The 27,596-nt window shown below is 57.9% G+C and overlaps 1 protein-coding gene across 3 annotated transcripts; it reads right to left on the minus strand.

Moving 5' to 3' along the window:
* Positions 1-1,041: 1,041 nt before the first annotated feature.
* On the minus strand, positions 1,042-27,567 carry TP73 (tumor protein p73). 3 transcript variants are annotated; one of them, XM_071798588.1, is made up of 14 exons: positions 27,319-27,567; positions 21,454-21,549; positions 20,739-20,862; positions 15,122-15,367; positions 6,016-6,202; positions 5,784-5,899; positions 5,293-5,402; positions 4,816-4,958; positions 4,649-4,737; positions 4,248-4,372; positions 3,933-4,087; positions 3,700-3,832; positions 3,009-3,102; positions 1,042-1,449 (listed from the first exon to the last, which is right to left on the minus strand). In XM_071798588.1, the coding sequence occupies exons 1-14, from the start codon at positions 27,531-27,533 to the stop codon at positions 1,129-1,131; spliced, it is 2,154 nt and encodes a 717-aa protein (XP_071654689.1). In that variant the 5' UTR covers positions 27,534-27,567; the 3' UTR covers positions 1,042-1,128. The 3 variants fall into 3 exon arrangements, with proteins under 3 accessions (XP_071654689.1, XP_071654690.1, XP_071654691.1); XM_071798589.1 differs by lacking the exon at positions 27,319-27,567 and adding an exon at positions 24,256-24,336; XM_071798590.1 differs by lacking the exon at positions 3,009-3,102 and having other exon boundaries at positions 1,310-1,449.
* Positions 27,568-27,596: the final 29 nt, after the last annotated feature.

Below are 27,596 nucleotides of genomic sequence, written 5' to 3' on the forward strand. Positions count from 1 at the left end.
CCTTGGGGTCTCGCACCTCGAGCCTCACGCTTTCCATCCCGTGCAGGCAAGGGTTTAGTTGCCAGCTGTTGGAATTCCCACGTGTACTTTTATTGTGTTACAAAACAGAAGCCACAGCTATAAAAATAACACATTTTCCAAAGATAACGTTACAAAAAGTACCCTGGGTACCGTGCTTGGGGTGCATCGCTTAATACTGCCAGAGGAAGCCTCAGTTCACGTTGGAAACATGAGTGAGCGTTTGGAAACCTTTAAAGCATTAAAGTGCTTTAATTCGCCGCAGTCCCAGCCGGGGTCCGGGTTTGGGCGGCGCCGCAGGGCGGGATGTGGCGGGGGGAGCCGCGGGGCTGGGGCCGGAGGGGCCGCGCTCTGACCCGCGCTGGGCTCCAGCAGCGCTCGGCGCGTCTCCCCCACAACTGCCCGAAACGTGTTTGGAGGAGGAAAACAAAGTGGAATTTGGAATAGATAAGGCTGGAGACATGATTTTCTGCATGTTTACATGCTCGAACATGAAATTCATTTACTCGGCACTAGAGTGTCTCAGGAGTAAGTATCCGTCTTTACAGCTTACGTGAAAATAAATCTTTTCTTCTCCTTACAGCACAATGAGTATAGTGTATGTACATTGTTGGTGTTTATATACACGAATACTTAAGTACATGAACACATCAGGAGCTGACCCCCGTGTTCCTTCCTGCTCTGGAGGAGCGCGGGTGCGCTGTGGCAGTCACCGGGACAGCGGGTGGTGTCCTCCGCCTCGGCCCCGGCGCATCCCGTGCGGAAAAGGGCGCAGGTCGGGGCCGCGGCCGCCGCGCAGCGATGGAGACCTGTCAGTGCTGCACACCGCGGCGAACACGGAGCAGCGGGGCTGGGCGAGCGGTAACGAAGGTTCATCTCGCAAGGAGAACAACGTGCGCTCCTCACAGCGCTTCTGTGGGGTGAGGATCCTCGGGCTCCCCGCTTCGCTTTGCTGAGCCGGCTCTGCCGCAGCCGCCACCGCTTCCTCTGCATCGCGGCAGTTCCCCTCCGGACAACAAAATCACACCTTTTCAGACGCCCAAGGCTGAAAGTGTTTTTCACAGGGGGTTTCGCTTCCCCCCCAGTCTCGCTGCTGCATCCCAGAGCCCCTCAGTTGATCTCTCCCTCCGTGAACTCCTCCTTTATCGACTGTTTGCGGGATTTGCAGTCCGGGAGGTCGAAGCCGAAGTCGGCCCAGTCGTCGGCCGCGCCGCGGTTGGGGATGGTGATGGTGTGGCGCACGCGGAAGTGCACGGCCTCCATCACGCGCTGCCGCTGCAGCTCGCCCGAGCTGCCGATGGAGATGCTGGCGGCGTTGCTGCTGGAGCGGAGCAGCGGCTGCGCCCCGTACTCGTGGCTCTGCTTCAGCTCCTGCAGCCCGCGCCAGATGATCATCCTGTACTGCTCCGGGATCTTCAGTGCTCCGAGATCCTGGAAGGACAACAGCGCTGGGGCACGGCTGGCGGGATGCGGCTGCACCGGGGCAGCGAGCCCCAGACACCCGGACCCTGAGCTCGTGTGCTGGGGGACACGTGGGCACGATGCTCAAGCACCCAAAGGTGGGGGCTGGAGCTCCCCTGGGTCCCAGCACCAAGTCTGTGGGTGTTTCTCATTTGTAGCCAGCGGCTGGGTGGCCACTTACAGGTTAGAAATGGCTTCTTCTTTTTTGGGGGGTGGGTTCACATCAGAGTGGTGTGAACATGGGAGGGAGGGGACGCGGGTTGCAGAGCAGCATGGGAAGCGTCCTCACGTCAGCCAGGTCCTGCACCAGGAGGCTGGGGCAGCACATCCAGGTGCCGCCAGCGCCGGTGGCATCAGGGGACCGACTGCGTCCCCGGGGTCGATCACTAACGCTCCCAAATGGGCCGTGGCAGGTTGGGACGAGCCGAGGGTCGGGGTTGTGGAGCCAAACGGGGTCAATACCCTTGGGAGTGGGGCACCAGCACAAGCGCCATCGTAGCACAGAGCTGCCAGGGATCCATGTTAATGGCAAACACAGAGACTCACGTGTTAACGAGAGCAGACAGCGAGTACGCAATTAGTGATTACAGATGCCGACTCGGACACACAGCTCAGTGATCTGATACGAGGTTTGGCCATGCTGGACGTTTCCTTTGACAGCTTACAGAGGGTCAGGGAGTTAGTTCGGAAAAGGGTCCACGACCAGGCTACGGTTACACAACTGGCCCCCGCTACCACTGACAAATCACTGGGGCTCCGGCAGCGCTGGCACGGTTACTGCGGCTGGTACTGCCAACTGCCCGGGGAAAAGGGGATCGGGACAGGCGCTTGTCCGGCCAGAATGCTGGCTCTGGGCTTCAGGGCGCTTGCCAAGGCTCAAAGGGCCTAAGATGATGTATTTTTTAGCTCTTTCTCGTTCCCCTGCCTCGGTGGCGCCCGCGGGACTGTCACCGAGAGCCGCGTGTTAACCCGGAGCAGCAGGAGCTGATGCTGTGCAAGCTCGGGCACTCCGCGTCCCCTCGGCTGTCCTTCCCGGCAGCTTTTGCCTGACCTGCGCTGTTTCATTCCAGGGGTCCCTTGGTACAAACGCCTGGGCTCGACCCCCTGACTCAGCCTCTTTTCTCTTAAGGATTAACAGGGGAAGATGTGAGACCAGGTCAGGTTGAGAAGCCGCTGCCGAGCAGCGGAGCTGTTCTGGCTCCCTGGGCTCTGGGTGACTTTGCTCAGCACCTCAGCCTTTTCCTCTGTGTTAGGTGGAGAATCTACCTGAGGTCTGGTCTGGGGATCTCTTTGCTCTTTTGTTTCTGACAGTCTGGAGAACCAGTTGAGACTGCTGTGGTTGCTGCCCATGGCTGAGCTGCTGCTAAATCTGAGGGAGCAGAAAGGGAAGGTGTAAATCCTGGGGGCGCGTGTGCTGTGTGACAGCTCGGTGCAGTTTTCCCTTTCCTTTAAACCAGTTTTGTCCTTGCTTTTCAGATCAACAGCTGAGAGAAACAAGTGGTAAGAACAGATCTTCCCAAAGCATTTACCTCTATGGATAGGTTCTGCAGGTGGTAAATATTCTGTAACCCTTGTGAGGTGAAATAGTCGATGCAGTTTGGACACCCCAATCCTGTTAAAAAACTGCAGAAAGAATTTGGAAAGTAAAGCGGCGTTAAGGTGTCAGGAACCAAAGCTGCGCTCGCAGGGGTGGCTGCGGGGCCGGCGGCGTTCGGGTCCCTGCGGGGGCCGCTCCCGTCTGCACGTGGCACAGCTACGCGCCCCGCTACCCTGCGTGTGCGCCCTCCCTGCGCTCGGGACCGCAAAGGCTGGAACGTTCACAAGTGGCTGCGGACCTGTCACCGCACGTCTGATGGGAACGAGCCACGTGGAGCCACTTCCAGGCGTCGTTGGTGGGGACGGGGAAGGGGAGGTCACCCAGCTGCGTGCTGGTTTGACATGCGGGGAAAGGCTCTCATTCGGATGCATTTAATTTTTAATTAAGCAGGGATGGATCACCCAGACAGAGGCATACGAGGGCAATAGAGGTTGCTAACTGGCAGGTGGCTGGGCTTTGGTTTCTCAGAGGAGAACGGTCTGTGTGAGTTCCTGAGCAGTGATTTCTCAGTTGGGACCAGTGGCCAGGTGACCAGTTGCCAGACAGCTCTGCGGGTTAGAGCGAGGGACAACAGCCAGAAACGCCGGAGGACGAGACAGACAGGGTGTGGACGCCGTCCCTACCTGACGAGGCTGGGGTCGGGGTTGTAGGGCGGTGGGGGCGTGCAGTGCGATCCCGACACCATGGACTGCGACGAGTGGCCCCCGTTCATCTCCCCGTTGGGCTGCATGGGGTGACTGTTCAGCATCCCGGGTCCTGGCGGCACCGTGTCAATGCAACGAACAGACCCGTTAGACCTCACCGAACGGGGCCCCCCCATCCCGTGGGGCCGCTCCCCGCACCCGCCGGAGCTCACCCATGGGCGCCAGGCCGGGCGCGGAGCCGGGGCCGTGCTGCGCCGCCTGCCCCACCAGCTGGTTGACCGAGGGCAGCTTGTTGATTCCCCCGCCGTGAACCTTGTTCATGGGTGACAGGACGGGGCCGTAGGAGGACGATGTCTGCAGCTGGCTCCTGCGCAGGGGAACGAGCGGACGGTCAGGGTGGGATGGAGCCCCCGTCCCGTCTGAGGTCCCCTCTGCCCATCGCTTTTGCGCCCCCAGACGTGCTGTGAGCCAGCGGAGCCCAGAGCAGGGCGGCTCGGAGCCCCCCGGCCACTGCGGGTGGCACTTACTGTCTCTGCAGCAGCTGCTGCTGCTGCTGCCGGTAGGAGTCAACCAGCTGCTGCGGGACCAGCTCCACCAGCTCCAGGCTCTCCTTTATCTTCATCAGGATCTCGAAGTTCTCCCGGCCTCGCACCTGGGCGAGGGAACAAGCCCAGGGCTTCGCTCTGTTCCCGTCCACCCGACACCTTCCTCGTGGCCCCTTTTCCCACCCACCCACACCAGGTGGGTGTCACCAGGGCTGTTCAGGGCTCCAGGACCCCCTTGGACATGAGCATGCACAGATAGTGTTTGCTCCTGTTCTCTCTGTCTCTGCTCAGCCCCGTGCAGCCCAATCCTGCCCTGCACCCCGTCCCCACGGCACTTCTCACGGAGAGGATGATGCCACCCGGCGCAGCTCCCCAACACTTACAGGCACGTAATACATCTCCTCCTCCCCATGCCTCCGCTTCTTAACGCCGGCCCCCAGCGCTGGGATGCCCTGGGGACTCTGCTTGAAGGCTGGAAAAGAGAGAGGACGAGCGTTAGTGTGCTGTCCTCGTTAGCACGCTGTCCTCGTTAGCACGCGAGGGGACTCACTGCGCTTGTTGTTGTTGCCGTTCTTGGACGCGCTCTCGTTCAGGGCTTGCTGCTCCCGGTAATGGTCTTCGTCAGCCTTGCGGTCCCTGCCGGGACAGGCGCAGATCCGTCCCTCGAACGATCTCCTCCCGAGGACCTGCCCGCTGCGGACAGACAGAAATCGGTGACCCCGGTTCTGCTCGTTGTGGCTCAGCCCTGCGCGTTACGGTTCCAGAAACGCGAGCAGCAGCGCGCCTGCCCATCGCTGCGTGGGGAGGGGTGGCGCAGGGAGCAACCCAGCCCCAGGCACTGGGAGCCCCTCGGCAGCACCTCCTGGGGAGAGGAGCTCCTGGGAGAGGAAGGCTCCAGCTGCGGGGGGACGCCAGCGCTGGGCTGGGTCCCTGGTCCCCCAATGTCCCTGTCCCCTGGAGCTGCTCCCCGCTCCTTCTCGAGGTCCCCAGCCTCCCCAGTGCCCGTCCCTGCTCCGCAGCCACTCACTCTCTGGTCTCCAGGGTGATGATGATGAGGATGGGCCTCCTGTTCATCCCTCCCACGCAGCTGCTGTTGCACATGAAGTTGTACAGGATGGTGGTGAACTCGGTGCCCACCTGCCCGGGAGGGGAGAGCAGGCGCTGAGCGGGGGGCGATGGGGGAGGCAGGCTGGGTGACGTGGGGCTGGTCCCAGCTGGGAAGAGGGGACAGTACAAGGACTGTGGGGGTCCTGGGGTCCTGCAGGGCAGGACTGGGGGGGATCTCCCTTTACGTGCCACTTCGCAGGAGCGGGATGCTCTGGGATGCTTCCCAGGGCCGGGAGCTGCGGATGCTCGAACAGAGCTGCCACCAGCGCGGGGACCAAGCAGGGGGTGGCCTTAGACGTGCCAGGGCCAGCAGGACGCTCCTGCCCTCTGCCCCTTCCGAGCAGGCCCGTCCCCAGTGGGTTCGCCCTGGAGCAGGGGCTGGTCCTGCCCCCTCCCTGCAGCAGCGGGTACCTGCGGGGGCTCGTAGGGCACCATCACGCTCTGCCGTCCCGTCACCGCGTCGTCCACGTACTGGGACAGGTTGTTGCCTTCCACACGGATGAGGTGGCTGGCGGGGGCTGCCTGGCCTGCGGGGAAACCTGGCGTCAGGGGACAGGGATGTTCGGGACCCCCGTCTTGTGTCCGTGGGGGCTGCGGCGCAGGGCGGGCCGGGACCCCCGGCTGATGGGGGAGCAGCACTCACCGTCATTGAAGTCGCGGCCGAGCTCGTGGTTGGGGCAGCGTTTCACCACCTCGGTGACGTGCTCTGCCTTCTTGTAGACGGGCATGGCCCGGATGATGGTGCCTGGCGGCGGGGGGGTGGACACCTTGATCTGGATGGGACATGTCTTTGCAATCTGGCAGTAGAGTTTCTTCAGCAGGGGGGAGTACTGGAAAAGAAGAGATGCCCATGGGGTGAATGTCACTGGGTTTGATGGGATGGGGGCTGCACACCCAGGGCTCCCGTCCCTATCTGCGGGCTCGTGCTGATGCTCCCATCATTGCAAACTGCAACTGCAGGGTCCTGCGATGGATCACGACATTGCAAACTGCAACTGCAGGGTCCTGTGATGGATCACGACATTGCAAACTGCAACTGCAGGGTCCTGTGATGGATCACGACATTGCAAACTGCAACTGCAGGGTCCTGCGATGGATCACGACATTGCAAACTGCAACTGCAGGGTCCTGTGATGGATCACGACATTGCAAACTGCAACTGCAGGGTCCTGCGATGGATCACGACATTGCAAACTGCAACTGCAGGGTCCTGTGATGGATCACGACATCGCAAACTGCAACTGCAGGGTCCTGCGATGGATCACGACATTGCAAACTGGAGTCGCACGGTCCAGTGCATCGTAGGTGAGAGCGACCACAGCAAAAGCCCGTCTTTGGGGTAACTCTTTGTTCTCTAGGCTCAATATTTGTCTTTGCCCTGGAAATATTTAAATATGACCCAATTCATCCACACTTCACGATATCTGCTTTCTGTGTAAACCAGGTACAGCCAGGCACAGGTGAGGGCCGGGGGCTGCGGGAAGGTGCTGGGGTGCTCTGCCCCAGCGGGAACGCTCACTACACTGGGACTGAGGGGAAATATTGCTGAAAATTGGCATAAACCCGTGTTCATCCAGCACTCAGCCCATTCTGGAAACACCACCCTGAGTCCACGACCACACGCGGCCCCTGGCTGAGCCGAGGGCTGGGAGCACCGAGGGTGCCGAGGCTCCGCAGCCCGAGGAAATTGCGCTTTATGCTGTGAGCAGAATCGCAGGTGATTATGCAGGACCTCGCAGTTTGATTCTGACCAGCCCGGCTGGCACAGCCAGGTGCATCCTGACCACGACTCGGTCCTTTGCAGCCGCTCAGCGTGGCAGCGGCGGCTCACGGAGGACGTGTCGGGGACCACTGCCCGCAGGAGGACGATGGAGGCAGCGCCCGGAGTCGCTTCTTATAGAGAACGGCTCATGAGCAGTAAAACGCTTCTTGCGAGGGCAGAGCGGGCTGTGCTGTGCTGTGCTGGGAGCAGCCCATCCCGTGCCTTCCTGCCAGCGCCCGTCGCGCTCCCAGGTGCGGGGCTGTGCAATTCCCTTCCCCTCGCCAGTGCCACGCTGTTCTCCAGCTCCCGAGGAATGTGTTTGCTGTGCCGGAGCCCACCCCTGCCGCACAGGGAGCAGCCGGGCCCTGCATGGCAGGGCATGTTCCCGTGCAAACTATTTTATCTCATCCCCACAACATAACGCCCGGTGCCAAAAAAATACCACCGTGCAGAGTGTTTGCGAGGATGTTAAAGCGTGTCCTGAGCCATCCAAATACAGGTGTGCGGGGAACGCGAGGCGCCCGCTGGCCAGGGCTGCCTGGAGCGGGAGGCAGCAGCAAACGGCTCGCCCAGCACTGCGGGCAGGGATCTGGAGGGCTGGCAGGGACCTGGGGGAGGGCTGGCAGGGACCTGGGGGCTCAGCCCTCACCTTCTCACCGCTGTAAGCCCGGTCTAGTGCACCCACACCACAGCGAGGTTTCCAGAAGGGATCCGTGCTTGCCCATCCCGGTTGCCCTTTCTGCAGGAGCAGATCCACCCCTGGGCTGAGTGAGCATCCCAGAAGCTGCTAACGAGGCAAACGAGATAAACTATTTCAGGTGGTACTTCTAGGGAAGACATAAAGGGCAGAGGCTCATGTTGGGTGGAGTGCAGCAGCTCTGGGGTGCTGGGGATGTGCTGGACCTTGGATGGTGGCAGCAGGTCCCAGCTCCCTCCCAGGGACAAGGCAGGGGACCAGGGGGATGTCCCCGGGTCAGACTCTGCTCTGTGCTGGGGAGAGCAGGGACATGCTGTGGTGTCATCGGGGGTGTAATCTGAAGCTTAACATGGCAACAAGAGTTAACCCTCAGTATTGGAGGCATCTGGACTTGCCCAGAGAGAAAGGATGCTCAGAAATGCCGTCTGTCACTGAAACCCCCAGATCTTGTACCTGCTGGTGCCGACTGCCCCGCGGCTCCACGGCCAGGTGAGTGAGCATCGGGGACACTGTCCCTTCCCTCTGCCCGGAGGGAGGAGGCACCGCTGGCCACGGCCCCGTAACCCGCTCGCCCGCGGTGCGACGGGGTTAACACCCTCGCTGTGAGGAGGCAGCGTGGCAAAACAAGGGTTATTGGGAGGGGGGCTCTTCCTTGCCAGGTGTTAAAATACTGACAACTCCTGTCAAAGGATCCTTTCATGTAGACATTCCTGGGCAGCCCCCAACATGCCTGGGAAACATAACTGCTCTGGAAGAGCAGAGGTGCATTATGGCAAGTTCTTTGGTAACAAATTCTCTCGTTATACCATGTTATGACATGGATAAATCTCTGTTAAATAGCAGAGCGATTGCCCTGCAGGGAGAGAGGCTGCTGCTCCACACCGGCATGCCTCCGCTGATAACCTTATCGTGTCTTAACAGCTCCAGGATTGCCTTCAAAGATCCCTCCACAATAACAAGCTATTCTTTTAAAGAGCTCTGCTGATAACTCTGGGCAGAAGTCAGGGCCGCGCTGCTGGCCCCGCAGACCAGCCTGTTCCTGGCCACCAGGCAAACGAACGAGGAGGCTCAGCATCCCCAGCCGTGTTTTCAGGCCGGGACAGCCCTCACCAACGTGTGGTCTCCGCAGGGGCCAGCAAAGTGCGCGTGGTGCTCAGGCTCCGAGCAGAGTAGGTGCCTCTGCTCCTGTGTGTTTCTCTGTGCTCACTGATAATCTGCCACGCGTGCATCTCTGTGCAGGGCTGTGCTGCACCATCTGGTTGCGGGTACTTTACCAGCTGCAGCTGAAGTGCAGGCGCCCAGCGTGCAGAGAGCGCGAAAGCACCGCGCTCCCTCAAACGCAGGACAAGGCGGTCACGAAGTGGAACCTGGGACATCAAAATACGGGTATTTGGTCACACAGGCTGGTGCGGCCGCCTCGCTGTGCCGCTCTGCCCCGGCCCGTCGGTGTCTGCGTGTCTGTGACTGCGTTTGAGAGCACAACAGGCTCACGTGTCGCTGTGGCTTGTGGGTGCTGGTTCGCCGTAAACAGCAGGAGCAGCGCTGAGCAATCCACCTGAGGCTTACATAAACTTGCAGAACGTGTGTTCCTCTGGGGCTTTTTCTGCAGGAAACACTCTGCACGTCACAAGATCCCTACGGGCGGGTGCCCCACCGTGATCCACGGTGGCTGATACGGCTGCAGCTGTGGAGCAGCGTTGAAATGCAGTCTGAGCATCTGCTGCTGCTCACCCTGCACAAGGACCTGGGACCCGCTCTGCTGTGCAGACCCACGGCTGCCTCTTCCGTGCAAGCAGCAGTGGCGGGAGAGCTGTTTTCCCCTCTGGATGCTCACAGCCTTGCACAAAACCAACCCGAATGTTCTGCCTGGAAAGCCCTCCCAGCAAAGTCCATCTCCCCCCAGCCCTCCCTGGGCAGCAAAACCGCTAGAAGGATGTGTCCCGACAGATTCGGAGCTGATAAAATCTTATTTATCTTCAACTGTTGACACCGAAGCGTCTAGACTTGCCTGATCGGGAGGGCCGCAGCCAAGTCCTCTCTTGAAGGAAATGATTTGCTCAACAATTACTTTTTTTCCAGAAATCCTCCCCCCTCCTCCCTAGCAGCCTCCTCTGCTACATTCCAGTCTCCTCATTAGCTCCACTCGAGACGTGTCCAGGGCTGCAGTCAATGGATCCCAATAAAGCCACCAGCCTGGCAAGGGAGGGAGAAGAAAAGTGCTGCCTCCGGCTGCTAATTTCCTTGTGCTCCCCGGCAAGCAGCTGCGGAGCCGCATCCTGGGACAGGTTCGGACAGATCGCAGCGCAGAGGTGATAATAATGTGTCTGTCATCTTCCTCAAACATGTAGCATCTTGCAAACCGCAAATACCGTTAACCGGCTCGGACGAATCTGTTACAACAGATCCTGGAAGAGATGCCGACTGCAGAGCTCATTTTTTTTTTTTCTTCCTAATTTTTTTTAATAACTGCTTTTTAATCACCAGCCTATATAACTTCTCACTGAGCTGGAAATTCCTCCCGCAGCTACTTTGCAGCTCATCTGCTATGAGCTGGGTTCGAATGTGCCCAGCGCATCACTGGTGCTCAAACCCTCGGGGATGGCTCGAAGGCTGCCCCGGCACCCCCAAAGGATCCCTGTCCTTTCCTGGGTGCATCCTTCAGCCAGGATCCCAGCCGCTCCCAGTCACTGCTCAGCCAGTGCCGGCACCCTTGGGGCTTGGTTTAATCTCTTCTAGTAAGTCTGAGCCCTTCTGTGTCTGGATACTCGGGTCCTCTGACCAAGCTGCACTGGAGTTTCCTCCCATCCACAAAAGCAGCTGAAAATCCAGCAAGGTGGTTATTTCATGCTGCATTACCAAGACTGGATATGGGGAGCAAGAGGCTGAGCTGGGCTTGGGAATCTCTGCTGGAAACAAAATGCAAAAAGCAGAGCAGCAAGACCTGGGCTTGGGGGATCCGCTGCCTCCCACAGCACCCCTGGCTGCGCGGGGCCGGCACAGCTGCTGTGTGTGTGTTCTCACTGCCAGGGTGGGCACGGGCAGAGGACGTGGTTTACACAGCACACCCGGCCTGTTTGTCGTCTCTGATGCTTCAGCAGGTCCCTCCGTCCCCGCGTGTTTCAGACCCCGAGGAGCCGGCTGGAGCAGCGTCCGTCCCTGGTACCCCTCACCCGGCTGCCGTCCCGCAGCGCTGCCGGAGTCGTTCCCTGACCTGCGCATACCATACAGTTGGAGATAGTGGGGCTGATAGCGGGATCGTGTTGGAACATCACGCGCTGAATTCCTTTGCCTTTCTTCTTAATTCCATTGTGTCTGGAGCTGCCGGAGCCTCCTCCACGCCCTGCGAGGGCTGGTGGGAAGCCTGCAGCGGGCTGGCCGGGTTTGCGCGCGGCTGCTGCTGGGGCTGCTTCCCTGCCCCTGGCACGCCACAACAGCCACGCTCTGCTGCCCAGCTACCCACATACAAACAGTGCTGTTTGTGGCGGAGAGGTGGGGTGTGCTGAGCCATCCCTGCCCGTCCCCAGCCCGCCGCTGTTGGACAGGTACCTCCCTAAAACACCTCCGTAAAACGCAGGGGGAGTTTGAAGAGAGGGCTTGTTTGCTATAGATGCTCCTGAAAGTGTTTCCCTCCTCTTTACAACCACCTCCACCCCAACAAGCAGCAGCATCTCACCTCGGCTCTGACATCTCCAGCCTCCCCACCGCAGGCTGTTTGCTTCCCCAAGGCAGCAAGTGACGCCTGAACACGGCCCAGACCCCCTTGCACCCAGGCTGCAGGACCTCCCCATGCTTAGCTCGGAGCTTTGTCCATCTGTCCCCAGCACCAGGGGCTCCGTGCAAGCCTGGGCAGTTGCCCTGCACAGGGGGCTCGAGCCCCCGCGTCCTTTTGCAGCCCGGCCCCGGGAGGCCAAAGACCCCATTAACGCTTCTGCCAGCTCTGGCACAGGCAGCAGCGCTGGAGAGGGGAGGGAGCACCGATCTGCGCAAATCCGACTTGAGAAAAATACTAATTATCTATCAGTTACCAGCTGGCCGGCGTGGCGAGGGGCTGCCGGTGCGAAAACAGCCGAGATCAGCCCGCGGCGGCGTGCACGGGCAGCTCCGCCGAGCCGGGAGCCCTGATGGCTTCCAGCAGCCGGGCAGCTGCCGGCGTGCCCCGTCCTGCCCCCTCCCCGCGCGGAGCAGCCTGCCCGAGGGGCTGCCAACCTGCAGGGAACAACCTTATTTTCAGCATCTGGCCATTGCTCTCTGCTGATAAGAAGGCCATTAAAAATGAAAAGGGAGGTGGCGGCAGCCGGGGGCTTCCCGCAGCTCAGACCAGCGCGGCTGCTTTGGTTTGGAGTTCGTGGCAACGCGGCGCTCAGAGCACAGCCCGGGAGCTGGGACACCCAGTGTCACCAGCATCTCTCTGCAAGGACGGAGCTGCTCCTGGTAACGCTGGCTCCAAACCCCTGTCCCAAGTCTTTGCTCCTTCTCCATTGAGCCATTTCCTACAGGTAGAAATCCAGCATCTCAGGGCTGGAGAGAACAGATGATTCTCTGGTTTCGTTCCTGCACTGCTGCCCTGAGACCCCTGCCTGCTCCTGCACTGAGCCAACGCTATCTGCTTGAAGTACGGCTTATCTTTCCAGAGATATGCAGACTCTTCATTTGAATACTTTAGGAGCTGGAGAATCCACTGCGTTCCTATGGTTAATTATCCTCACTGTTAAAAAATTTCCACCTTGTTTCTAGTCTGAATTTGCCTGGCTTCAGCTTCCAAGCACTGGATCTCATTATGTCTTCTTCTAGTAGATTAAAGGGCTGCCTGCTATCAGAAACCATCTCCTGTGCAGGTTGAGATCAAGCCAGCCTTGCTCTTCTCGTGGAGACCTTTCACGCGGAACGTTTCTCTGGTATTGCCCTGCAAAGCATCTGTTCCAAACCTTCCCTTTTCTTTGGATGTCCCTCCCAGACCTGCTCTGTTCTGCCAGCGCTGGGTCTGGACAGCGGACACGAGGGCAGCGGCCTGGGCGATGCCCAGGGATGCTCATCTCCAACCATGCCATGGCCCTGGGCTCCCGAGGAGCCTCCTTCCCTGAGCCTGGAGCACGGAGAGCACCAAATCCAGAGGGAATCGGTGAAAACCCTGCGAAACCAGGAACCTCTAGGGCTGCACACTTCGATCAACCAAAGCTCATGGTCGTGTCAAAGAACTACATGGAACAATTTGTCAAGACAACTCGCATCGGTCTATTTGGTTTGGCATTGCCTGTGTCCAGCTGCTCATTGCTCCTTGGCTGGATTCTCCATCATCTGCCCCCAGATTTGGTGCAGTTAATCTTCAAGTATTCAAAAGCCACAAGGCTTCCCTGGCCACGGATGACATAGGGAGCGTATTTTACCATTGTAGCTTTCAAAGTGCTGAATCAAACCACGTGTGTCCTTTCACACACCAGGACGGTTAATTCAGCTGCCCTTGGCTGGCCCATGGCCGAGCTGTCAGATGTCACTGTCCCCAGCCCACTGACCGTACCTCCAGCTTCCCTTCCCAAGGGCCTGTGTTTCCCAGTGCCTTTCCTTGTCTTGCTTGCACATTCACGATTTATGTGGAGAATCGCACTGTCTACAGGCATAATTTGTATATTGACTGACCGGCACTATATACCATATGGGGTTTTTTGCTAAATTCCTTTCCTCATTTAACCAGGATGGGATTTCAAGAGCAGCAGTGGCAATGCAGAGCTCAGGGTGAGAGCAGCGCTGGCTGCCAGCACAGGGAACGGGGCCGCGTGGCTGTGACAGCCGCCAGTCGGGAGGAGACGCAGCGAACCTGCCTGTCACCGCAGCAGAGCCGCTCTCCGCGTGGCAGCCTCGGTCACAAGGACAGTCTGCACCCACACCAGCGGTCCTGCGGCGGTTACTTTGTGAATGAAACATCCCCCGTGCTCTCCGGGGTGCAAGGTGCTGCTGACCCGGTTCTGTTCTCCGCAAGGCTCAGCTTCTGCGTGGTGAGACCTGGGCTCCCGGGGGATGCACAACCACCCGGCACCGTGGGTCAGAGCCCCGCACACCTCACCGACTGCCCTGAGGAGCCTTAAAGCCAGTTCAGGCATCCAGCTCCTCCACCCTGGACCACTTCCCCCGGCTCCCACGCCGGAGCATCCTCCAGGTGCTCACGGCTGCCCATGGCTGTTTGCCAGCATCTCTCGGGTCCAGCTGCTCCCCAAGGCTTGGGGGTCTGCCCGCTCGAAAGCATCCGAGGATGCCTTCTGTCTACCACGGGAAGGACTGCCTTGGCAATTAAACACATCATCTTCCAGAAATAAAAGTCATTATCACACCTCGGGCTGATCTGTGGCCCCTGCTCTGCTCTGCCTGTTCTGTGCTAATGTCAGACAGCTGCCCTGGAGAAAACCCCCTCACTCCCTTCTTGTGTCAGTTGTCTCATCTCAGCCTTTCTGCTCCGCTCACGTTTCCCAGAGGAGAGATCCCGCCTGCCCCGAGCGGGTGAGCGGCTCTCACAGAAATGCCTCCAACATCAGCCACAAGTGCCTTTTTCTCCTAAAAACAGCGACGGCGCTATGCTGAGCCAGGATGTGAATTTGGGACTTTTTGCCACAAAAAGCAAAGCAGCCGTCACGCGGTCTGCAGGTTCGCGGGTCCCTGACCTGCAGCGCACCCCTCTGCCGGGTGCACACGCGCGGTCAGACGGGCGCTGGACCAAACCTGCATCCCGGCTGCATCGCCCGCATCCCGCACAGCGCCGTGCCGCACGGCGCTCCCGCCGCGATTCAAAACCTACTCTGCGACTGAGTCGCTCCTCTGACACGAGATGAAACAGGTTTGTAAGTGACAAGCAAGAATTTATGGCACAGCTGAGAATGGCCCTGGCAGATGTGAGCCACGGTGCCTCTCGCCCACTGACAGCGGTTGCTGGGAAATGCGCAGGGAAGCGCCAGGAGAACAAGGCAGGTACTTCCCCAGGACATTTCGGGGACATTTACCCACAGTTTAGGGAATTGCTGCAAGATAAGGTACATTCAAACTGCTGTGCTTAACATTCCTTTCGGAGAAAATCCCTGAGAAACAAGCACTGATGTTCCCTGCTGGTTTTGCTTTCCAGGGCCACCTGTGCAGGTGAAGTCCCCGTGAGATGGTGGCAGCGTCCTGCAGCCACCCCGTGTGACCGTGTGCTCTGTGTCCCACTGCAAAGCACCACCCAGACACTCAGGCATTTGCAGCCGGCGAAACAGCCCGTCTGCAGCAGCAAGCATCCCGCTAGCCCAGGCAAGAACACATGCAACTTACTGTCCAGGTGGCCGACTTGGCGGTGCTGGATTGCTGGAACGTCACCTCAAAGTGGTGGGGACCGGGGTAGTCAGTGTTGGAGGGGATGACGGGAGCTGGGGACATGGCGTCGAAGGTCGAGCTGGGCTGCGAGTAGGGCGAATGCGTTGGGACATTGGAGGTGTGCTCGGAGCTGTAGGGGCTGGTGGAGGCTGCTCTGCTGCCGATGCTCTGATCCATGCTGTTGTTCAGCAAATTGAACTGGGACTGGAGGAAGGGAAAAGGGGAGGAGGGAAAAAAGAAAACACCAGCCAGTTTAGAGAGATGGAAACCTCAGCCACCCTTCTGCAGGGCTCCAGGTGTCCTGTTACAGCCTCCTTAAAGGGCCAGCATGCGGGAGGGCCGGCCAGAATCACTGCTCTGGGTCACCTGGGGCTTGGCACAGGTCACCACGGGTGCGAGGGGCAAACCCAATACCCTTAAATCATCCCCTTCTGCCCATTCTGTCCTCACCAGAGGCAGCGGGATGCCCCGGGATCCCTGGATTTCCAGCACATCGGGCTGTGCACAGCGTCTCTCAGGGATTTCCCGGGGTTTGCTCAGGTGTGGGACGTGTCCCGTTGCGGGACAGGTGGTGACAGCTCCGTCCCACACACGGGGCTCTGCTCGGCGGTGGCTTTTCCAACAGCTGGAGCACAGAGGTTTGGGGCAGCTGCCAGCACAGGGCGACCGCCATCCTCAGCCGAAGCATCGTTCCCATCGCCACCGCACCACCCAGGCCCATGCTCCTGACACCTCCCACTCGCGTTCCCTTGTCCCGAGTGTACCGGGCACAGCATCTCTGCAAGTGTTTCTTGATGAAGAACCAGCTCTGAATGGTGGTTTGTGCAATTCATTTCCTACCCGGGATGTTGCTGTCAGCGGCTTCCCCAGTGCAGGGCTAATTTGGGGAAAACCTCAAACCTACAAAGCGTGCAGTTGCGATGTGCCGTGCTGCAGTAAGGTCGCAGAGCAAACGTGCCTGTTTGTGCACCTACTGACTCTTATTCCAGACGTGCTGGACCAAATCTGCGCTTTTTACAATTTTTTGGTTTTAATTCCTCTTCTGAACAATTAGTGTCAGATACTCCCCGCGAGAGCTGGCAGCTCTTTCATCTGCAGGTACGGACTGACCAAAGCTGCGCTCTCAAAAGCCATATGGCTCAAGTGGCCTTAACCTTTCATCTGAAAATCAGACTAAAAATATATATATATAGTAGACAAATACACTAATATTAAGGAAAAAGAAAAATCTCAAACATAACTGTTTCTCAAAGCAAGTGGGATGGTTTTTCCCCATGAATGTTCAGCTCCCAAGTTGCCCAAGCGCTGCTCTGTGGCACTTGCGCCCGCCTGCTCCTCCGAAGGGCTGCGAGGCTCACGGCTCAGGAATCAAGAGACGTGTTTTAACTTGGGATCCAACCTCACCCAAACAGCTCCGATGTATAATGGTTTAGAGGCAATCATCCTTCTCCAAGAAAGTTCTCCTGTTGTCTGCATCTCTCACAAGGTCATTGGAGCCTGTGACTAACTGGAGGAATGCTGAACAAGATCCGGCTTGCTCCTACACATACAGCCGTTTTCTCCCCTAAAATATGTGCGTAAACCCCTTGGTTCCTTCTCGCCATTCTACAAATAGCCCTGCCAAAAACAAAGCACCCCTGTCCACGCTTCCCACAACCTCAGGCTTCACCTGGGGAGAAAGTTACGAGAAACTTTGGCAAACGGGTGCTAAAAGTGGCGGTGGAAGCTCAGGGTGGGGGGCAGCGCGGGAGGGCTGCAGCACCATGGCCCTTGGGAAGCAAAGCTCGGGCATCGGCCGGGGAGAGCAGCGAGGGAACGGGGATTGCTGCTCGTTAGGGCTGATCTGCCGCCCGAATAACCCCCGAGGACCACGGCGGAGCTGCTGTTCTCTGGGACGAGGGAAGGGCTCCAGGAACAGGCTGCTCCCGCGCCCCAGCCCCACCACGTGCCTTAGGAATGAATGAGGAGCAAGTGCTTGGCAATTGAGCCAAGAAGGCAATGTCGGCGCTTCCCTGGCACAGGTATGTGCGTATTCAGGGAGCTCAGGCTGCTCAGCTCCTGAAGTGGGATGTAACCGGGAAGCCTTTCGCATCCCGGCGATGTCTCTGCTCAGAACCACGAGCTCGGGAGCTGCAGGGCAGGCGAGGGGTTCGGTGACCCTTGGAAGTGGCCGGAAAAAAAAGCACAAAAGCCATCCCTGCATGATTTTGGGAGCTGGTGATGCTGAGAGCCAGGACCGCGAGCGGATGAGGCTTGTGGCTGTAAAGCTTAACGGGCAGGTAAATCAAGCATCCCAAGCTCCGCGCAGGACAGAGCCTTCCCTGGGGAAGAACAGTGACTTCTTGGCACATGAAGGGGACGTGAGACCCGGAGCATCCATCACCCCTGTGAGCCGGGCTGCTGCCCGATGGGTCCCCTGCCCGCATGGAGCAACCGGCAGCACCGCAGGCACCGTGGTTTGGGAACCCGCTGGCAGAGGTGCCCGAAGTCAGGTGCAGGGGAAAAGCGACCGACTTGTTTTCAAAAATCGACTCGATTTTGGAAACATTCCCTTAACAGACAAATGGAAGGCAGCAGTGTTTGTGTGTGTGTGCAAGCGTCAGCAAACCCAACACGCTGCTTGTGTGTGTTTGTCTGTAAACATACACATATACACATACACATACACATACACATACATATACATATACATATACATATACATATACATATACATGCACATGCATATGTTTATCCAACACAGAGATAAATATTCACATGACTGCAGCAATGAACTCCCAAGGAACAGCACTACAGCACAAAACGAACCCAGGACATACGTGCTTCCTATCAACACACACAAGGCAAAAAAGAGGAATGAAGTAATTTCTGGTTGGGAAGCAGAGCACCGCACCTTTCCATCTCTAACCGTGTCTGTGCCCGTGTTTGACTTTTCTTAGAGCAGACACGAACCCCTTTTGACCAAGAAAGCAACCTCAGTGCTTGCAGACAGGGCTGGAAATGTATGGTCTGCAAGCTCAGGTACCGTTCCATCTGCCCTGCCCTCCCAGAGGCTTTAAACCAGGGCAGAAATCCTGGCTGTGGCCACAGGGATGTGCCCTGAGCTCAGCTGAGGAGGTCCCAGTGGCAGAAAACTGGTGCTGCTGGTGCCCAGCACCACAGGGCGTTCATTCCTCAGAGAGATGCTCCAGCTGACGCCCCCATCCGCAGGGACGCGGGTGAGGGAGCCTGCACCCTGTCACACCAAACCCTAAACTGCACCTTGGGCTCTGCAGCACCCGACCAGGCAAAGCAGGAGCGGAATGCCGAGCTGAGCATCCCACACGCACACAGCGAATCGTCCATGAGTGGGGCTGAGGCAGCCGCGGGACGGGAAGGTTTGCACCACCATGAGCCCCTGGTGCAGCCTCGGCGGCAGAGGATGATTCCAAACGAAAGCAGCAAGGCAAAACCCATGAATAACAGGTAGCACCTACCGTGGTGTAATGCTGCATCGGGTCGCTGATGTACAGCATTTTAGTTGTCTGGGGATTCACAGAGCGCTGGGAAGTGTCCTGCCACGGGAGTCATGGGGTCGGGGCGGCGATGGGGATGGCCGGGGTGGGATGAGGCAGTGCGGGAGCGGGGCCGGGCGGGCAGCGCCAGGGATGCTGCGCTGGCCACCGTGTGCCGCCGTCTGTTGGCTTTTTTGCCTTTTTCATCTCCCTTAGTTCTGTCAACTCGCTGCATCCAACAACAAAACGGGGCCCACCCCTTTCTGTCCCTCATGACTATTCATTAAAGCGCAGGGCAGGTCCCAGCTTGCCCAGTGATGGACTGGGCAATACCAACCATTCCCACCGCAGGGAGAGCGGGGGTCCAGCGCCATCTCACCCCCCACCAGACTCCGTTCCAGAAAGCTGCTCGCAGCCGCACGGGGCTGGAAACCCATTTGGCCACTCGAGGTGGCTGCCCTGGCATCATCCAGACGATGCAGTGACTCTGAAATAGCTCCATGTCTTGGAGACGTGGAGCTATCCCTGCCTAGATGGCGACATATGGATAGGTGTGGATAGATGGATGTCTAGATGGAGAGACAGAGATAGAGACAGAGATACAGAGAGATGATAGAGAGAGAGATGAGATAGAGAGATAGAGATGATGGAGATAGAGATAGAGATAGAGATAGAGATAGAGATAGAGATAGAGATAGAGATAGAGATAGAGATAGAGATAGAGATAGAGATAGAGATAGAGATAGAGATAGAGATAGAGATAGAGATAGAGATAGATAGATGGAGTGGAGATGATAGAGATAGAGAGAGATGGATAAGGACGGACAGATAGGATGGATAGGTAGATAGATATAGCTACATACAGATAGGGATGGATAGATAGATAGGGATGGATGGCTAGACAGATATCTAGATGTATGGATATGAATAGATGTATAGCTGGAGAGGTACGGATATATACATAAATGGATAGATGGATATCTGGAGTGACCAGGCAGATTTCCTTCCGAGCCGAGGCAGATAGGGAACGGTGTTTCCTCCAGCCAGCCCCAGCGCGGGGCTGCCCGCTGACACAGACCAGCAGTTCAGAGAGCGGACGGTGTATTTTGAAAGGCGGGAGCAGGGTGCAGCACCCACCCCCAGCACCACTGTGCCCACACGGACCCGCGCACAGGGAGCTCAGCAGCTGTGTCATATATAAAGCTTAAAGCTCAAACTACCAGCCCTGACGTTGTCATCTCTAAGCAAAAAAGGTTGCATGGTGGGGCCAATGTAAATATTCAGTACTGGCTCATTATCCCGAGCAAGGGCCAGCAGCCACTCTGCCCTGCCCCAGCGCAACCGGCGGCACCAGGGGCTGCACCGGCTCTGCCTCGCTCGGCTTTGGTTACAGCGGGAACAAGCAGAAAGGCGACGCGAGCTCAGCAAGGGGCAATTAGCAATTAGCACCTCAGCCCTGCTTAACCCCTCTGCCCGGCTCCTGCTCGCTGAAGACAAAGGCTGTGGAAGGGAGGGAAAGCAAGAGAAAAGCGAGGGAAAAGGGGCTGGGGGAGGGGATGCGGGCTGGCAGGGATGGAAACGGCGGCTTTTGGGAGGGAGATGCTGCCAAGGGCCAGCGCTGCTCCAGGGACGCTCCCGGGAGGCCACGCTGCTCAGGGCACGGGACACGCACAAGCGACCTGGACATCTCACATCAGCTTTGGGAGCGCGATGTGAGCCTCCAGCAGCTCTGCCTCGCTCAGAAACAGCTTCGCTACACAGCACGTTTACACTGACACAAATTGTACTGTCCTCCTGCCGTGGAACTCGAGCTCCGCCGCCGTTACCGCACCGAGCCCCTGCCGCTGCATGCAGCAACGTCACCTACTAACCTGGAGCAGCTATTTTAGAGAACACTGAACCATTCGGCTGCAAACCTGCAGAACAGTCATCAGTGACAGGTTATCAGACAAGTGCAGCCCTTGTGTTTGGTTCATGAACCAGCCACCAGCCCATGTCCTACCCCGGAGCCCCAGCTCAGCGCAGGGAACACGCGGTTGTGTCGGACGCAGCTCCCACACGTGCGGGCTGAGCTCACTCACCATGACCGAGTCGTTCATGCTTCTCATCTGGAACACGTCCATCGTGACCTCCGTGCTGTTGGCCACCTCATTGCTGCCTGAGTGGTCGGATGGAGGGAGGTCGAAGTAGGTGCTGTCCGGCTCCCTGGGGACATGGGGACAGCGGACACTCAGCTCCCCTGCGCCACCACCTGCAGCAACCTGCCGTTCCCATGAACATTCTCCCGTTCCCAACTTCTCCCTCCATGCTCTGCTTTTATTTTCCCATGGCACAGCAGATTGTGCTCAGGCAAACCATTGCCTGGTAGGTGAAGCAAGTGGAGGTGGGAAGTTTTCCATCCACCCAGCTGCTCGGGCACATCTGTCACCTCAGAGTGTCCTGAGAGGAGACCGAGGAAGAAAGAGAAAGTCCTTCTTCCTTGCTTGATTAGAGCGCAAGGCTCAAAGGCCAAAACACTTGCAAAAGTTTTGGTGTGACTGGAAGATGTTTAATTTTAGAAAAATAACCATTTTAATTAGGAAGCCACCAAGCCTCATGAGCTCGCGAGTGGAGACCGAGGGGTAAGAGCCTCCCAGGCTTGGTCCCCGCATCTCCTGGGAGCAAAATTCTCAGTGTGGAAAAGGGATATGTGAAAACTGAAGCATGCAAAAGGAACTCATCTCCCCTCAGGCCTCAGTGATGATTTGTGCCAACACGGATTACAGAGCAAAGGGCTCAAGATCAGCCACCACTTACAGCGTGCTCCAGAGGTGCTCAAACGTTGTGCCCTCGTCAGCTGGCGATGACTGGGACATCTTCACAGCCGGGGAGTCTGGCAGAGGATAAATCACTCTGGGGACAAGGAGAAACAGCCAGGTCAGCGCTGCTGCAGAGCATCTCACCTGGAGGTGGCTTCCCTGCAGGGCAGGACTGCAGGTAACACTGCTGGGGAGGCATTGCAGTTCTTACGAATACGTGTTCCTGTATCCCCACAGCCAGTGACCACTTCAACAGCCCCTCAGCCTTCACCCTGTTTCTTTTTTAGGCATGAGGCTGCTTTTATCCCAAGAACATCATTTACCAACAGGCTACGAGATTTTTCTTGGGAAGCTCTAGTTGGAAATGCGTACAAATCCGTAAAGGCATGAAGACAGCTCAGACACCTGGATGCGCAGCGCACGTTTACAGTGACGCCATGATGGAGACATCCTAAATCTGACCTGTTCCGACATTAAAATGCCCTTCCCACTTCTAAGCAGCTTGCAAACGTTACTGAATGGAATATTACGCCCCCCAAATAACGCAAAGCAGGAATGTTGCCTCTGCTCTGAGACGAGGAGGTGTTACCGGGAGGAGGCTCCCCCGGGATGGCGCACGAGGGGTCTGTGGCAAAGCCCGCTCTCCAGCCAAAGCCTTCAGCACAGGCATGACCGGAGTCATCCTCACGCCGTGTGCTCCTCCGGCGCCTGGACAACGCTCCCTGCCCTGTCAGAGCCCGAAGGCAGCGGGCAGCACTGCACAGCTCTCCCTTCGTGCCCGGCAGCCGGAGCGACACATTTTGCGGAGCCATCTTGAGCCCTGTGCTGCCTTCCTCCTCCGCAGCCCCGCCATGCGACCGTCCTCCTCCTTGCCCAGCCGCTCCCGGGAGCAGCGGGACCCCGTCCCTGCCCTGCCAGACACGGGTGCTCCCCAGGCACCCCCGGCTGCTCCTTTCCCACACCGGTGTTTGTAGCATCTCGTTTCAACTCGGTACCGACATCTCATAGTGAAAGCCTGAAGACTTCCTGCTTTGAGGGCTGGAGCCGCCGAGCACGAGGGCAGCTGAGCCGTCACCGCTTTCTAACTGAGTGATACCGGGGTCGCCCGGGCCCCTCTGAGTCAGCTGGGGTGGCCGCAGGGGCCGGGAGCTAAAACGAAAGCAGGGCGGTGTCCCCATCCACCGCGTTCTGCTGCATCCGCAAGAACCGGCATCCGCGGATGCTCTGCCAGGAGCCTTTGCCAGGGTGGAGGAAGTTCCTCCCCCGCGGGTCTCATCACAAAACAGCTCGTGGTGAGATTCTGATGTCCTCCCGTCCCTCCTCGTCCCACGTGTGACACACAGAAAGGATCTATGGGGTAGATTTGAGAAAAGGAAAAGCTTGGAGCCGAGGCAGGTGAGGGCTGGTGGCCTTACCCTGCATCCATGTGGCTTTCCCAGGCGCGGGGCAGGTTCCGGAGGGAGCTGGGCCTTTCCCTTCAGTGAGCGAGCACCTCCGCACCGCCCCGGCTCTGTGGTCATGCTGGGTGACACCAGCTCTGACCACGTGGCTGCTCTCGTTTTCAAAAGGAAAAAAATCTGAATATTTTAAGGGCGTTTCGGAAGTTCGCTTTCTCTTTCAAAGCACAATCAGCGCGTGCAAAGCCAGGCCAAGTATCTTCTCACATTTGAGCTCTAAACTCCATGGTACAAAGAGAAGGTCGGGCTGTTGGTGTTAATGTGCATCCCTGCTGCAGCAATCATTGCACACCCCAGGAAAGCATCTCTGAAGCAAGAATGACAGCCCGACAGCTGGGCATCTACGGTGACAAAGAATCACAACAGACTTTGCAAAAGGTGAGCTAGGAAGAGCCCTAGAGACTAATTCTGCATTGCTAGAGATGCATTACTAGATGGCTGGGATGCAACTACCTTCCCTGTAGACTCTGGGAGGCGACTAAGCTGGGACTAAACACATCAGCAGCAGCAGAGCTCGAGATCAGCCCCAGCCCATGTTCAGCTTCTCTGTCACTTCCAGCTCCTCAGGTCCATTTTGGGGCCATTTCACCTCTGTCAAGAGTGTGTCAGCTCCCTGATGTCACTCGCTCCCCAGCACCAAAGGAAAGACCCGAGGCATCGCCCTGACTCCTGCTAGAAGGAGTTCTCTAGCCAAATCCACACACCAGATTTAACACAGGCTTCTGGAGGCAGAAAGACAGACACCTGCAGCGCAGGGCTCAGTGCTGGGCACCACGGCTGCCGCGGGATTTGCCCGTTTTCCCTCCCGAGAGCTGCTCTCCCTGTGCTTCCCCAGCTCGCTGATCGCTGGATTGCTGCTTCCCTCTGTTGCTGGCCAGGGCATTGCAGGGAAACTGCACACGGGAAAAAAAGCCACAAGTACAGAGAGGGAGCCTGTGAAGGGTCCAGCAGCTCATTTACAGTTTTCTATCCAAGGAGCAGGCAGGTTTGACAGAAATCCTCTCCGACAGACAGTTGTTGATGGGCAGCTCGTGATGGGGCAGGAGGCTAAAGCAGCCACCTCCTCCCTCAGCCTCAGCATCCCGCGGTACCCAGCCCCACCTCGGCTTCTCCCATTCAAAGTTTGGCTGGTTTTTCGTCCGCAAGCGCGTTAGCTCCAGATCTAAGGCACTTGGGAGCAAACTTTCCAAGACACTTTAAAATGGTGTAACCAGCCTACAAAGCAAAGTGGCCGCAAATCACCTTCCAGCTGCATTATCGAGCCCTCAAGAGAGGGTCGAGCTGAGCAACTCACGCACACAAATAGCAAGGGGTTTCCTTTTGTAGTTTTTTTTTCCTCCTACCTGCTCTGGCTCCCCAAGCGTTCCGAGTTCCCCCGAGGTCTCCCGCGGGCAGGAGCGGCCTGGGATTGAGGATCTATGTTATTTACTGCCCTACAATCAAGTAGCGTCCTGGTCGCCTAGGCAATGACATTGGAGCTGTTGAAAGCTATGTGGAAAGTGAGGCAAAGGCTTGTGCGCTCCTTCCTGGAGTAAGGAGGCAGTTGCAAGGGGGTGGAGAATACTCAGCCAAGCGTGCCGGGGAATTAAGCCGGTCACCAGTGCCAAAGTGACTCGGGGGCAAGCTGGCTCTTGGGGCTCTGGCAGCGGCAGCACCCAGCAGTGCTGTGCTGGGCTTTAATCGTGATGGAGAGGGAAGGAACCAGCGTGGACCTCTGCTCTGAAGGAGCCTCTTCCCCTGGCCAAACTGATGGCCGAGTTGGTTCTGTGCTTGCGTTGGTCAAAATAACCAGCGCATCCTTGTCGGGTGTCAGAGGACCAGGACAGCCCGGGCTGGGAGAACAGATTGCCAAGGCTCATGTGGAGGGGCAGGGGATGAAGGCGGAACAGTTCTGATTAAAAACCATCAGCCATGAGGCCCTAATGCACCGTGTGGGCTCACTGATGTACCTTCTCACTGACGCGTGGTTTCAGAAGCTGCCGTTTCACTGCCACTTGCCCTTTCACCTGCTTTCCGTGACTCGGGGTGTTTGTTACTGTTAAATCATGGTCACCGTCTCCATTCAGAGCGGGACAGACACCACAAGCACCCGCCCTTGGCTTCCCGGGGCAGGCGGTGACCGTGAGCAGCTGTCACATCCTGTCCCTCCGCTACGGGCAGGAGCAGAGCAGGGACACGTGTCCCAGCCCCAAAACCACATCGGGGTTGCTGCAACCAGTTTTGGGGGCTGGAACCAGTTCTGGGAGCCTAAACGCCCGATCTGTAATCAAAACAAGACTCAAACGTTTGCTGTGATCAGCACGGGGGGGGACACAGACCCCACCCCTCAGCCTTTGTGCTCGTTGCCCGAGGGCTCAGGCCATCTTTCGGACACAGATGTCACCGTCATGGTCCTCGGTCCCCCCAGCAGCTGCACTGGGGCTGTTTCCCGAGGGAATATGTGCCCTGGGAGGGGTTCTCCAGGACTCCCCCCTGAGCTGGCGATCCTCACATCCCTGGCTCTTCCACCCCCAAAGCTCTATTTGTTTGTTTATTTATTTAGTCTAATCCGATCAGCACCCTGTTTACTGGCTTATTTCTATTGCAACTTGCAGTCCCTCTGTCCTGCCTGGGGAACCTCCCGGGACATCCCGCCTGTTCTCCCGTTGCTGTCAGTAATTAACCAGAAGTAATTAGCCGGAGCACCCGCGCGCGGGATGCTGCCCGCGGAAACGCGCCGCGCTAGGGGCAGCGCCCTGGCCACCTCGGCTGAGCGCGGCTGCTGGGGTCACGGTGTCTCATTAAACGGCTCATTTGCACGACAATGACAATGACAACGACAACGACAATGACTCCGCCCGGCAGGTTCCCGCCGCTTCCCGCCGCCGCACGGCCCCGCCCAGGACTACAGCTCCCGGCGTGCCGCGGGGCGGCGCCCACCCGCTCCGATTGGCTACTGCCCCAGCGAGGCCCCGCCCCTTCCGTCCGCTTCCGGCGCGGGGCGAGGCCGGGGCGGCGGCGGGGCGGGCGGGTTTGAATCGCGGGGCGGCCGCTGCCCCGCTCGCTCCGCCATGGACTTCTCGGAGCTGTTCAAGCTCTCCGGCCTCCTCGGCAGGTTCTCCCCCGATGGCAAGTGCCTGGTGAGTGGAGACCGCCGCCCGCGGGGGGTGCCGGAGGGAAGCGGGGCCGCTCCCGCCCGCCGCGGCCTGAGGGGACCGTTGGGCCCCGGGCGAGCGCCGGGCAACAGCCGCTCCCGCCGCGGGGACCGGTGGGGCCGGCCCGGTGCGTGTGTGCAATGGCGGGAGCCTCCAGAGAGCGCCCCGGACAGGGCCACCCTGAACCGGGCCGGGACCCCGCGAACCGGGCAGCCGCCGGGCTCCGGAGCGGGAGGCCGAGGGAGCAGCGACAGCCCTGTGGTTCCTGCAAACACTTAACGGGGTGTACCGGACGACCTGCTTGCTAAAAGGCTCGTAGTCAGCAATGTAGCGGAGACCTGGTTAAGGTTAATTAAATAAAATAATAGCTATGAGGCAAAGAATAATTTTTAAAAGCAGAGTTAGTTAAACCAGCAGTGGTTAGTTAAACCCTCCTGGTTTAACTGTTTGTACTGTAGAGCAGAGCGCACGTTAATCCTTTCTGAAATTAAAGCTGCTAATTGCAGCTGAGAAGGCAGGGCAGCGGTTGGTCCTGGCGCAGCCGCAGCCCTGGGCTGAGCCCGCTGTTGGTGCCAGCTCAGCTTTCGTAGAATCACAGAACACCCTGAGCTGGGAGGGACCCACGAGGATCATCAAGTCCAACTCCTGCCCAGAACAAGCCCTAAATTCACAGAGGGCTTTGGTTCTGCTCCTGCTCAGGCTTCGTGCGTGCAGTTCCGTCTGGTGGTGCGGGACGCCAGCACCCTCCAGGTGCTCCAGCTGTACACCTGCCTGGACCAGATCCAGTACATCGAGTGGTCCTCGGACTCCCTCTTCATACTGTGTGCCATGTACAAGCGCGGGATTGTCCAGGTGAGGACAAAAGCAGGGTGGAGAATAATTTCCTACTGGGGATTCGTGTGTGGCGTGAGCTTCTTAATAGCAAGCACTAGTTCAGTGCTTTTGCTAAAATAGCTGCTGATGTTGTTGATATTTTTTAAAACAATGACAAACATCTTGGTTGGGAAAAAAAAAAAAAAAAACAAACAAAAAACACAAACAAGCAAAACCCCAAACAAAGAAACCCCAAACAGATTTAGAATAATATCACAAAAAAATCAAAACTGGAGTTTATTGCACCAGTTTCCTAGCTCAGTAGGAAATAAATACATGCAAACTTGTTAAATGAACTAAACTTTTTTTTTTTTTCAAGTATTCGATGTTCAGAATATTTGCACAGAAAAAACCCACCTTACTTTACAATTTGTATTAGCACACAGGTGTGGGGCTTACTTCTGCAGCGGGAGCCAGCGCCAGTCCTTCATGGCCAGGGGTTTCGGAGCTTCCCGACCTCTCTGGGCTGCGGTGCCGGAGCTGGGGGTGTTGTCGCCAGCAGAGGTTTTGCTGAGCTGCCTGTTCGGTTTCCTCCCTGCCCCAGGTCTGGTCGCTGGAGCAGCCGGACTGGCACTGCAAGATAGACGAGGGCTCGGCGGGGTTGGTGGCTTCATGCTGGAGTCCGGATGGTCGTCACATTCTCAATACAACCGAGTTCCATGTAAGTGTGAAGTCAC

The sequence above is a fragment of the Patagioenas fasciata genome, chromosome 23 (assembly GCF_037038585.1).
Source record: "Patagioenas fasciata isolate bPatFas1 chromosome 23, bPatFas1.hap1, whole genome shotgun sequence".
NCBI classification, from domain to species: Eukaryota; Metazoa; Chordata; class Aves; order Columbiformes; family Columbidae; genus Patagioenas; species Patagioenas fasciata.

What these genes read in the sequence shown, in the direction of transcription:
- TP73 (XM_071798588.1), bottom strand. Translation starts at nt 27,533, where the DNA reads ATGAAGCCACCAACCCCGCCGAGCCCTCGTCTATCTTGCAGTGCCAGT. An exon ending in GAGCACCTCTGGAGCACGCT is followed by an intron (nt 20,863 to 21,453) that starts GTAAGTGGTGGC and finishes CCATGTCCCCAG; the next exon opens with GGAGCCGGACAGCACCTACT. An exon ending in ATCACCCTGGAGACCAGAGA is followed by an intron (nt 4,959 to 5,292) that starts GTGAGTGGCTGC and finishes GTCTGTCCGCAG; the next exon opens with CGGGCAGGTCCTCGGGAGGA.